This window comes from Rhodotorula graminis (genome assembly GCF_001329695.1).
Source record: "Rhodotorula graminis WP1 unplaced genomic scaffold RHOBAscaffold_1, whole genome shotgun sequence".
NCBI classification, from domain to species: Eukaryota; Fungi; Basidiomycota; class Microbotryomycetes; order Sporidiobolales; family Sporidiobolaceae; genus Rhodotorula; species Rhodotorula graminis.
This window is the reverse complement of record NW_017264928.1, coordinates 207,597-218,221: the sequence shown is the minus strand read 5'-3', so window position 1 is coordinate 218,221 and position 10,625 is coordinate 207,597. Positions and strand designations below refer to the sequence as shown.

Genomic DNA, 10,625 nt, shown 5'->3' with positions numbered 1-10,625 from the left:
GCAGGCTCCCTTCTCCGCCCACCGCTCTAACCCGCCTGAGCAGCACACGCACTGCCACCATGTCGAGCAGCACTCTCGCCCGCACCGCCCTGCGCCAACCCGTGCGCCGCTACGCCGTCCCCTCGTTCGCCCCCTCGAGCGCATCTCCCTTCGCCGTCTTCGATCGCGACCTCAAGCGCAACCAGCGCAACCGTGCAGCTCGCCACGTACAGCGCTCCAGGCTCACCGACTATGTCAAGGACGACGTCGCCCAGTCCATGGTCGACCGCCTCCTCGTGCGCCACCTCTTTCCCTCTTGCACCGCCTCTCTCTCTCTCTCTCGCCCTCCCCATCGCCCGCACCGCCGCACCCTACTGACCCTTGCGTCGACCTTGCCGTGCAGGACATCAAGCGGCGGTACCCTCTTGTCCTCGACGTCGGCTCGGGCCCCGGCTTCCTCGCAAAGCACCTCGACCCGGAAATCACGCAGAAGGTCGTCATGGTCGACGGCGCCCGTACGTTCCCTCCTTTCCTCCTCGCACACGTCGAGAACAAGCACGGCGAGGTACTGACGAGGCGAACATGTCGGCGCACACAGGGCAAATGCTGTACCGCGACGAGGACGTCGAGACCGAGGGTGAGCCCGCCTCGATTCTCGCTCCCCCCTGCCCCGCACAAGTCATCGTTGTGTGACGGCGTGCAGGGCTACAAGAGTGTGCTGGTCTGACTCGATCTCTCGTTCCCGCAGTGCCGGTCGAGCGCGTGCACCTCGACGAGGAGGAGCTCGCGTCGCACTTTGAGGAGAACTCGCACGACTGCATCATGTCGTGCCTCTCGATGCACTGGATCAACGACTTGCCAGGTGCGCCCCCCTCTCGCCATTCTCGTCTGCCGGTCCTCGCTCGTGCGGCTCTCGCTCGCCCCAGCCGGCGAGCAGGAGCTGCTGAGTCCCTGGGGCTGGTCGCTGACTCGCCCTCGCCGCGCCCTCGCAGGGACGCTCGTGCAGATCAAGCGCACGCTCCGACCAGACGGCGTCTTCATCGGGTCCATGCTCGGCGGCGACACCCTCTTTGAGCTGCGGTTCGTCCCTTCGTTCCTCTCTGCCCGCACGGACCGTGCGTGAGCCAGCCAGCGTCCTGACACTGCCGATTTCGTGCCCGCAGAACATCGCTGCAGCTCGCCGAGCTCGAGCGAGAAGGCGGTATCTCGCCCCGGATCTCGCCCATGACCGGTGCGTGCGCGAGCCCCGTCACCCTCCCTCGTCGCCCTCAGCGTCTCGCTCACTTTCTCTCCCCTCCCGTCCTCCTCCTCTCGCCCCATCACCTCGATCCTCATCCTCCCATCACCTCCACGCCCCTTCTCGCATTCCCGCAGACTCTCAATCCGTCACGTCGCTCCTGAACCGCGCCGGGTTCGCCCTCTCGACGGTCGACGTCGACGAGGTGCAGATCGCGTACCCGTCGATCCACGAGCTCGTCGACGACCTCAAGTGGATGGGCGAGGGCAACGCCGTCGTGAACCGCCGGCGGACCCTGAGCCCCGAGACGCTGCTCGCCGCGGGCGAGATCTACAAGGGTGCGCAAAGACCGCTCTCCCTCCCTCCCTCTCTCTCGAGCACTTGCTGGGCTCGAGTCATTGACGGTGTGATCTGCGGCTTGTGCGCAGAGCTGCACGGCCTCGAGGACGGCTCGATCCCGGCCACGTTCCAGATCATGCACATGGTCCGTCCTCCCTCCCTCTCTCTCTCTTCCTCTCCCCGCCTCTCCTCTCGCCCGCGCACGCACTCACGTCCGCCCTTTCCTCGCGCCACCCCGCCGGCAGATCGGCTGGAAGCCCGACCCGTCGCAGCCCAAGCCGGCAAAGCGTGGCTCGGGGTCGACCAACCTCGCCGACGTCATTGGCGACGAGGGCGCGACGCCGCTCAAGTAGAGAAGAGCAGCGCAACGAGGAGCGAGGGACTGAAAAAGCTGTCGCGAGCTGCGGTCGGGTCGGGAGAGGCGTGAGAGCGAGAGCGAGAGCGAGAGGTGCGAGCGAGAGCGACTGACCGAGAGGCGCGAGAGGCTCGTCGTGCTCTCGCCGGCTCAGATCCTTGAACTCTCGACGCCCAACCCCGACACTCTCGCACGCCCTCGAGCATGCCTCTCGAAGCGACACGGGCGCTCTCGCGCACAGACGCCGGGAGAAACAGGGGCACGAAGCCCGTCTTGTTACAGGAAGAGCGAGAGCACCGAAAGCGACGAGTGGGAGTGGGAGGTAGACAATGCGCTGACGACGGCAACGACGGATGGACGAAGGACGACGAGGGGGGAGGGGCGCTTTTAGGTATTCCTGAGCACTGCGGGCGGGAGGAGAGGGTCAGTGAGCTGGTTCGAGGGAGGGGAGAGAGAGCGCGAGAGGGGACGCACCGAGCACGACAGAGTCTCCCCGCAAGACTGTGCGCAATCAAGAGAGAAAGGTGAGCGACCGGGTCGGGGAGCAGTACGCTGCGCGTGCCGAGCAAGCGCAGCTACGAGCCGGCGGGACGAGGGACGAGGCGGACGCACACATCTTGGACACGAACCGGTCCTTGTTGACGGGCTTCTTGCCCTTGCCCTTCGGTGCCTCGGTCCTGCGCAGCGTCAAGAGAGGGTGAGTACGAAGAACGGCGGCGCGAGTGCCGCAGCACGGAGGGAGAGGGGGACGCACCACATCTCCTTGACGTTCTCCAGGACCTGTGGGCCGGGAAGGAAGCCTGTCAGAGGGCTATTCGGAGCGCTCCTCGAACAGACCGCGCAAGGGGTGGGTTCTGGCAGGGCGAGAGGGAGAGAGGGGGCGCACCATGTTGGAATGCCGGTCAAAGGCCTTGACTTTGCCGAGGAGCTTGCGGTTGTTTCGCAGGGCAATGAGGACCTGCGAGCCTGCGCGGACGGCCGTCTGGAGGACCGAGAGCGGGCTGTGGACGAGGGTGCGGTACGAGGTGAGGACGAGGACGAGGAGGGGGGAGGGGAGGAAGAGAGGAGTGAGACGCACCCTTGGCTGATCTGGTGCTCCTCGAGGGCCCTGATCTGGGCCTCGTCCATCTCGGACTTGTTGGTGACGGCGAGCGAAGCGCTGTTGCGATGGGGAGGGAGGGAGGCGGTCAACGGCTGGCTCGCGAGGCGGGACTGGCGGGGCAGTCTCGCGAGGGTTGATGTCGAACGAGACGAGGGACGCACTCCATGGTCAAGCAGCTCGAGCGGGGAGAGTAGCGAAGGAGGTCAAGGTCCGCCCCGAGGTTGCCTCGTCGTTGCTCTCGTCCACACCGCGACCCGACTCGCAGCCATGGCTGAACTCGACGTGTGAGCACTATTGCCACCTCTCAGTCTATTCACACCTGACCCGGCTCGCTTCCCCGTGCAGCGCACCCTCGACGAGCGCCGCGCCCACTCCCCCTCGTCCGTCCACCACCGAGTCGCCCTCGCCTCCTCCGCCAGCACCGCCAAAAGAACCCGCCACAGACGGCATGCAGACCGACGACCCCTCGCCCGCACCTCGAGACCCATCACCCGCTCCTCCAGCCGGCGACCCGGCCACCGCCGGCATGTCGAGCACCACCTCCCGCCGCCCAGCATCAGCCTCGCCGCCCCGCGAGACGGACGAGCAGCGCGCCGACAAGAAGCGCAAGCTCGAGGTCCTCCAGAACGAGTCGCGCCGGCGCGGCGCCCGCATGTTTGGCGTCATGATGGGCACCCTCCAGCGGGCCAAGCGCGAGGTCAACCAGGTCGAGCAGACCGACGCCGGCCGCAAGCGCGCACAGCTCCAGGGCCGCCTCCGCGACAAGCTCGACGCAGAGCGCAGGGAGGCCATGGACAAGGAGCACCGCGAGCGCGAGGCAAAGGACCTCAAGCTCGACATCCTCCGCCGCGAGCAAGAGCTCGCCCACGCCGACAGCATCGTGCGTCCCTCGCGATTCTCTCTCAGAGGCCCTCGTCCCGCACACGCTCCTCGCGAAGCGCGTATCGGGCGATGGTTCCCCTGGCGCGGACCTCCTGACACGTTCTCGCGCTCGCAGTTCCGCACGCGCCAGGCGGCCAAGCTCTCGTCGGCCCGGTTCCTGTGCACGACCTTTACGCCCCCACCTCCGCCTCCCTCGTCCTCTTCCTCCTCCGACCTCGTCCCGCCGCCGAGCAACCCGCGCCTGCCGCACGCCCTCAAGGTGTCGGACCCTCGCGCGCCGCGCCCGATCTACTACCTCCCCTACCGCCTCCTCCCCTCGCAAGAGGACCGCCTCGACGACCAGCTCGACGCCGTGCGCAAAGCGCGCGACCAGGAGCAGGACGCGTACGACGCCGCGCGCCGCGACAAGGTGCGCGAGCTCGACGACGTGCGGCGCCGCCGGCAGGAGCGCGACGACGAGATTGAGCGGGCCGCGCGCGCCGAGCGCGAGAGGCGCAGGAGGGAGGTCGAGGAGCGCGAGGATAAGGAGCGGGCGGCGGCGGCTGAGGCGCAGAAGGCGCGGGAGGGCGACGGTGAGAAGGCGGACCGGCGCAGCACGAGCCCTCCTGCGGCGGCGGCGACGGACGGCGACCGCATGGAGGAGGACGTCAAGGCCGACGGCGGGTCCGCCCCGACGTCACTCAAGGTGAACGGCGCGGCGGCGGACAAGGTGGACGGCGCGCAGGACGAGGTCAAGGCGTCGGCGCCGGCGAGCGGCGAGGACGTCGCGATGGACGGGCAGGAGCCGGCGGCTGGCGAGGCGGGCGACGCTCCGGCAGGGGTCGTCGAGCCGGCGACTGAGGGCATGAACGGTGCGGCAGCAGAGACGGTGGACGAGGCTGCGCCTGCTGCTGCGGCGGCGGCGGCCGCGGCACCCATCCCGGACGACGAGCTCGAGTACTGAGCGGACTGCGGGGAGGCTTGACTGGAATTCACAGCTGCGTGTCCCGCTGTGCACATGGCGCTCGAGAAGAGACAAGCCCTGGAAAATGCGCGACGGTGAGAGAGACCGGTTCGACCCGGAGGCGGGGGCGAGGCCAAGTTCACGAGCAAGGCGATCCGGCTCGGTTCGTCTCCTCACCTCGCTGCGCCAGCCTCGTGCTCACCTGTACGTCCTGCGACGCAGCTCTCGTACCTCGTACACGCGACCCGAACTGACCAGAGCCGCCCGTTCGTCCCCGCGCCGTTGACCGCGGCATCAGCGTCTCGTCCGGCGACTTCCCTCGACCTCGTCCTCGCTCCGCGACATCCGCAGGTTGCACTCGCACCGCCGTACACCTCTCACCTACCCCTTACCGCCGCACCACCACCGCCGCACCAGCTCCCTCTCTCTCTCGACTCGACCCTCCTCCTCGTCTCGCCCCCACCTCGAACCCGCAACCATGTCCGCCCGCGCCGAGCCCAAGAAGAAGACCCCCATCGGCGTCCACCTCGTCGCAGGAGGCGGCGCAGGCATGGCCGAGGCCTTGTGCTGCCACTGGCTCGACACGGTCAAGGTCCGTCCTCTCGTCTCTCCTCGTCGTCCTGCCCGGCTCGACTTGCCGCGCACAGCTGTTGACTCTTGCCTCCCCTCCCCGGCACCTTTTACTCGATGCACAGGTCCGCATGCAGCTGAGCAGGAGCGGCAAGGCCAGCGGCGTGCGTCCCTCCCTCTCGCGCCGCTCTGTCCCCCTCGCGCACGACCGGCCCTGACCTCGTCGCGCTCCCGCTCCCTCCCGCAGACCAAGGCGCGTGGGTTCGTCGCGACCGCGATGCACATCGTCAAGAAGGAGTCGCCGCTCGGCCTGTACAAGGGCCTCGGCGCCGTCGTGACGGGCATCGTGCCCAAGATGGCCATCCGCTTCGCCTCGTTTGAGCAGTACAAGGCGCTCCTCGCCAACAAGGAGACGGGCAAGACGAGCGGCACGGCCATCTTCTTCGGTCCGTCCTCCTCCCCCTGTTGTGCTTTGCGCGCACAGCGAGCTCACCCCCGTCGTTTGCCGCGCCTGCAGCTGGTCTCGGAGCCGGTGTCACCGAGGCCGTGCTCGTCGTGTGCCCGATGGAGGTCGTCAAGATCCGCCTGCAGGCCCAGGTGCACTCGATGACGGACCCGCTCGACATCCCCAAGTACCGCAACGCGGCTCACGCCCTGTACCTCATCCTGCGCGAGGAGGGCTTCGGCACCCTGTACCGCGGCGTCGCGCTCACGGCACTGCGTCAGGCGACCAACCAGGGTCCGTCCTCTCTCTCTCCCTTCCTCTGTCGGTCGCCCGGTCGAGCGAGCGTGAGCTCACGACGCTCGCACCCGCGCAGCCGCCAACTTTACGGCCTACACGGAGCTCAAGAGCATCCTGCAGCGGTACCAGCCCGAGTACCCGGACGGCGGCCTCCCGGCGTGGCAGACGTCCATCATCGGCCTCATCTCGGGCGCCGTCGGGCCGTTCACCAACGCGCCCATCGACACGATCAAGTGCGTCCTCCCCTCTCTCTTTCTCTCCTTGTCGCGGTCCCTGACTCTCTCCTCTCGCCCACCTCCCTCCTCTCCCCTCTTCTCCTCTCGTCCTCTCCCCTCGTCGCAGGACCCGCATCCAGCGCGCGACCAAGCTCGCCGGCGAGACGGCATGGACCCGGTTCTCGACCGTGTCGGCGCAGATGTTCCGGGAAGAGGGCCCGTCGGCCTTCTACAAGGGCATCACGCCGCGTGTCGCCCGTGTCGCACCCGGGCAGGCCGTCGTCTTTACCGTGTACGAGCGCATCAAGCGTTTCGTGCGTCCCCCTCTCTCTATCCTCTTCTCCCCCCCCTGGCGCATCGACTAACGCTCGTCGTACCTCCTGCAGATCGAGAAGCCGGAGGACGTCAAACACGAGTACTCGGAGTAAGGGCGCGCTCGAGGACTGCCGAGGCGAAGGAGAAGGAGGAGGAGGAGGAGGAGGAGGAAAGGAAAGGTCGAATCGTTGTGCGCTCCCGCCTTGTTATACCTTGCACGCTGTCTCTCTGTCTCTCTGCAACACACACCCATTTGCCGTCTCCCTCTCGAGCGCTCTGCGGCGGTCGTCGAGGCGTCCGGCGAGAGAGAGCCGTCAGGCCCGGCCGACGTTGCCGGTTCGCTGGCCTTGTCTCCTTCGACAGCGCTCGCCCGACCTCGCCTGCAACCGCACTCGCTCCTACAGCCACTTGTGCCCACCCGCATCGACCCGCCCACCGCTCCACGCCCTCGCCGACCTCAGCTCACCCCGACCCCCGCCTCATCAGCTCCGCCATGGTCCGCGGCACCCTGTACTACGACGTCGTCTCGCCCTGGAGCGTCTTTGCCTATGCCGGTGCGTGGTCAGCTTACACTATCGGATCGACCTGCTCGTGGGCCACCGCGACGCGAACTGACCTCGCTCTTCTCCTCCTCCCCCTCCCCGTCCCCACCTCCACTCGCGCGACTCGCTCTCGTCACCTCGCCCCCCTCCCTGCCGCCGCAATCTGCGCTCCCATGTCGCAGTCCTCAAGCGTTACCGCAAGCACTGGAACATGGACCTCGTCCTCAAGCCCGTCTTCCTCGGCGGCGTCATGGCCGCGTCCGGCAACCAGCCGCCGCTCAAGATCCCCAACAAGGGCAAGTGGATGAACCGCGTCGTGCGTCCCACACTCTCTATCTGTGTGTCTCTGCCCGGAGGCCGGGCGACGGCCGGACGAGCTGACCTTGTGCGCCCCACCCGCGCTCTGCAGGACATGCCCCTCGCGGCCGAGTTCTTCGAGGTGCCCTACACGTTCCCGGCCAAGTTCCCGATCAACACGATCCACTGCATGCGCCTCCTGCGCGCCATCGAGGAGCACACGCCCGACAAGCTCGAGAAGGCGACCGACCTCTTCTTTGTGCGTCGGCGGTCCGCTCTTCTCTCTGCGCGAGGCGTCCGGCCGCCCCAGATGGCGAGGACGCCTCGCTCGTCTCGAAGTACATGATCACTGACCACGTCCCTCCCACGCGCAGGCCGCCATCTGGCAGCCGACCTCGGGCAAGACGGCCGAGGACGCCGTCGTGCCGGCCAACTTCCCGGCCATGCTCGCCCAGGACAACCTCTTCTCGCAGAGCGAGATCGACAAGGTCATCGCGGCGTCCACCTCGGACGAGGTCAAGGCCCTGCTCAAGACCGACAGCCAGAAGCTCGTCGACGAGGGCGCGTTCGGATTCGTGAGTCGGCGCTCTCCTCTCCTTTCCTCAACTGCTCCTTCGAGAGCGCGCGATACTGACAGAAACTCGCGTCGTCTGCAGCCCTGGATCGTCCTCGAGCGCGACAGCGGCGAGAAGCGCTCCTTCTTCGGCTCGGGTGCGTTGGTCGTGCCGCTCTTTCTCCTTCCGTCTCTCAGTCGGCGACCCCTGAGCCGACGAGGGTTGGCGACGGTCGAGGATATACGTACTGACGATACTTCCTCCCTCCCTCGCCGCAGACCGCTTCGAGGCCATGGCGTTCTGGCTCGGAAAGGAGTACAAGGGCCCCGTTCCGGACGGGCGCAAGAAGGCGTCGGCCAAGCTCTGAGCTCGTCGACCTGTCCAAAGTAGCTGTATCTCTGCATCGTCACGACTTTGTCCTCCTGGAGCCGGCCAGAGACGAGGGCTTGAGAGCGCTCGCCGAGAGTGGGACCGAGTTGCGCAGAGCGAGATGCGGCGACGTTGCAGCTCGTGCTCTACTCTCCTCGCGCCAGCCACTCTGCCGCACCGTCCGCATAGGCCTGTGGCGCCGTCCTCCAGCCCACCTCGACGTCCCCCTCGAACCTCGCCGCGTGCTCGACGTACTCGACCTCCTTGCCCTCCCACCCTCTGAGCCTCGCCGTCCCTCCTCGCGCCCTCAGCTCCTCCTGCGTCTCGAGATGGACCGAGAACGGCTCGGTCGAGGTCGAGGCGTCGGTGCGGCCGAGCGAGCGCAGCCAGGTCGCCGTGTCGAGCAGGGTCGTCGTGACGAGGTGCGCGCCGCCCGAGGTCGAGCGGTGGTACAGGGCGGCGAGGATGCCGAAGCTGCAGAGAGAGAGACCGCCGAGACGTGAGGACCGGAAAGAGGCAGAGACGGAGAGAGGGAGAGAGAGAGAGGGACGCACGCTGTGAGGTAGCCCGTCGCGTGGTCGAGGACCTGGCACGGCAGCGCTCGCGGCGCCCACTCGCCCGTCCCGTCCTCCTCATCCGCTCGACCGCTCCTCCACTCGCTCCAAGCCCGCCCCTCAGCCTCGCCGAACCCGCTCGCAAACTGCACGAGCGAGTCGAACCCTTTCCTCCTGCTCCACGGCCCGCCCTCGCGCGCCGCATCGCCGTGCACGCTGCCCCACGCCGTCAAGTCGGCGAGCACGATGTCCGGGTTGAGTTCGCGGAGGCGTTCGGGCCCGAACCCGAGCGAGGCGAGGCCGCCGGGTCGGTACGACTCGAGGAGGACGTCGGCGTCGCGCACGAGCCGCTCGAAGGCGGCGCGGTCGGCGGGCGAGGAGCGCAGGTCGAGTTGCAGGGTGCGCTTGCCGCGAGACGTGTCAAAGTCGAGGCCGGGCAAGGAGGGAAGGGATGGAGAAGTGACTGTGGGCGAAGGAGCGTGAGCGAGGGAGGCTTTTCAGCATGGAAAGGGGGCCGAGGACGCACCCCAGAGCACATCGGCGCCGTATCCTGCGCGCGAGGTACAGTGTCAGGCTTCTGTGTGCCGGCTGAGAGGAAAGGCTCGCTGCGACACACCTGCGAGCACGCGCCCTGCGACCGGTCCGGCGATAACCCTGGTCAGGTCGAGGACGCGCACGCTGTCGAGTGGGCGACGCGACGTAGACGCAGGCAAAGCTCGAGGTGGTCGAGGCGCGGACGTCGAGAAGCGCACGGGCCCGTGACGAGCGCGTTCGAGAGCGGCGCGGCCTTGAGGATGGGCGTCCCTGAGGAAGCGGCGGATGAGCAGGGTCCAAGCGAGGACAGCGAGAGCGACTGCTCACCATTCTTCGAACGAGCGTAGAGCTGTACAGACAAGACCGCGGTCCATAGCGGCTTCTGCGACCTCGTCGGCGTCGCGCGAGGCGAAAGCTTCGGCGAGCTGCGCCTTGCTCGCGTCGTGCGGGAGGTCGAGCAGGTCGAGCAGGCCGACCTTGTGGTGCCGCCAGTTGGTGTGCGGGCGAATCCAGCCGCCGAGCTTGGCCTTGTAGGCGCCGGCGAGCGCGTCCCACTCGAAAGCCGATTCGCCGCCGAGGAGCGCAAGGTCCTGCGACCGGAACTCGGCTGCCGCATCTCGCGCGAGCACGGTCACGGCGGAGAGGTCGTCACGCGTGCGCAGAGCATGGAGGTGTGCGGCTGCGAGCGCTGCGACGCCGACGACGGCTTGCGCGGCGGCGTCCACGTCGAAGGACGAGGGAGGAGGCGAGGGCGAGGGCGGGAGGCTGAGGTGCGCGAGGGCGGATGGAGGCAGGCCTGCCTGTGCCCAGAGCTCGGCCGCTGCAGCTTTGGCGGCCATGGTCGAGAGGGACAAGGAGGAGAATGGTCATCAGCTCGCTTCGGCTTGACCTCCCACAGCTCGCCCCGTGTCGACTCGGGCCAGCAGACTCTTGCACGCTTGTGCACACGCTGCCAAGCTGCACCTGCTGCAGCGGCCGCACAGCTCCCGCACGCCCCCGACACCTGCCGAGCCCGAGGGCTTTTCGCGTCGGCTCGCCGCGCAGCTGTCTCTCGCACGGCGTTCGCCCGTACGGACGGTCGAGGTGACGCAGGGGC

General features: G+C 67.9%; 6 protein-coding genes across 6 annotated transcripts; 4 read left to right on the top strand and 2 right to left on the bottom strand.

Annotated features, from left to right (window-relative positions):
- Positions 1 to 59: 59 nt before the first annotated feature.
- Positions 60 to 1,957, top strand: RHOBADRAFT_32553 (uncharacterized protein; the record flags this gene model as incomplete). Its single annotated transcript, XM_018413041.1, has 9 exons — positions 60 to 275; positions 383 to 494; positions 578 to 616; positions 728 to 841; positions 972 to 1,059; positions 1,143 to 1,210; positions 1,354 to 1,554; positions 1,645 to 1,700; positions 1,801 to 1,957. The coding sequence occupies 9 exons, from the start codon at positions 60 to 62 to the stop codon at positions 1,906 to 1,908; spliced, it is 1,002 nt and encodes a 333-aa protein (XP_018274011.1). The 3' UTR covers positions 1,909 to 1,957.
- Positions 1,958 to 2,154: 197 nt separating this feature from the next.
- On the bottom strand, positions 2,155 to 3,217 carry RHOBADRAFT_65827 (uncharacterized protein). Its single transcript, XM_018418786.1, has 7 exons — positions 3,174 to 3,217; positions 2,989 to 3,069; positions 2,797 to 2,911; positions 2,665 to 2,690; positions 2,523 to 2,587; positions 2,385 to 2,411; positions 2,155 to 2,314 (listed from the first exon to the last, which is right to left on the bottom strand). The coding sequence occupies exons 1-7, from the start codon at positions 3,176 to 3,178 to the stop codon at positions 2,298 to 2,300; spliced, it is 336 nt and encodes a 111-aa protein (XP_018274010.1). The 5' UTR covers positions 3,179 to 3,217; the 3' UTR covers positions 2,155 to 2,297.
- A 56-nt stretch (positions 3,218 to 3,273) lies between these two features.
- RHOBADRAFT_50483 (uncharacterized protein) lies at positions 3,274 to 4,888 on the top strand. The gene is made up of 3 exons (XM_018415341.1): positions 3,274 to 3,296; positions 3,358 to 3,892; positions 4,010 to 4,888. Exons 1-3 carry the CDS (start codon positions 3,280 to 3,282, stop codon positions 4,835 to 4,837), a joined length of 1,380 nt encoding a protein of 459 aa, XP_018274009.1. The 5' UTR covers positions 3,274 to 3,279; the 3' UTR covers positions 4,838 to 4,888.
- A 427-nt stretch (positions 4,889 to 5,315) lies between these two features.
- Positions 5,316 to 6,942, top strand: RHOBADRAFT_32547 (uncharacterized protein; the record flags this gene model as incomplete). Its single annotated transcript, XM_018413040.1, has 7 exons — positions 5,316 to 5,429; positions 5,533 to 5,571; positions 5,655 to 5,853; positions 5,925 to 6,146; positions 6,226 to 6,382; positions 6,492 to 6,678; positions 6,751 to 6,942. 7 exons carry the CDS (start codon positions 5,316 to 5,318, stop codon positions 6,790 to 6,792), a joined length of 960 nt encoding a protein of 319 aa, XP_018274008.1. The 3' UTR covers positions 6,793 to 6,942.
- A 209-nt stretch (positions 6,943 to 7,151) lies between these two features.
- Positions 7,152 to 8,498, top strand: RHOBADRAFT_64295 (uncharacterized protein). Its single transcript, XM_018418459.1, has 6 exons — positions 7,152 to 7,233; positions 7,404 to 7,537; positions 7,631 to 7,777; positions 7,893 to 8,093; positions 8,175 to 8,229; positions 8,351 to 8,498. Exons 1-6 carry the CDS (start codon positions 7,173 to 7,175, stop codon positions 8,437 to 8,439), a joined length of 687 nt encoding a protein of 228 aa, XP_018274007.1. The 5' UTR covers positions 7,152 to 7,172; the 3' UTR covers positions 8,440 to 8,498.
- Positions 8,499 to 8,587: 89 nt separating this feature from the next.
- On the bottom strand, positions 8,588 to 10,368 carry RHOBADRAFT_32544 (uncharacterized protein; the record flags this gene model as incomplete). The annotated part of the gene is made up of 6 exons (XM_018413039.1): positions 8,588 to 8,915; positions 8,996 to 9,186; positions 9,241 to 9,458; positions 9,522 to 9,545; positions 9,612 to 9,799; positions 9,857 to 10,368. The coding sequence occupies 6 exons, from the start codon at positions 10,366 to 10,368 to the stop codon at positions 8,588 to 8,590; spliced, it is 1,461 nt and encodes a 486-aa protein (XP_018274006.1).
- Between the last annotated feature and the right edge of the window lie 257 nt (positions 10,369 to 10,625).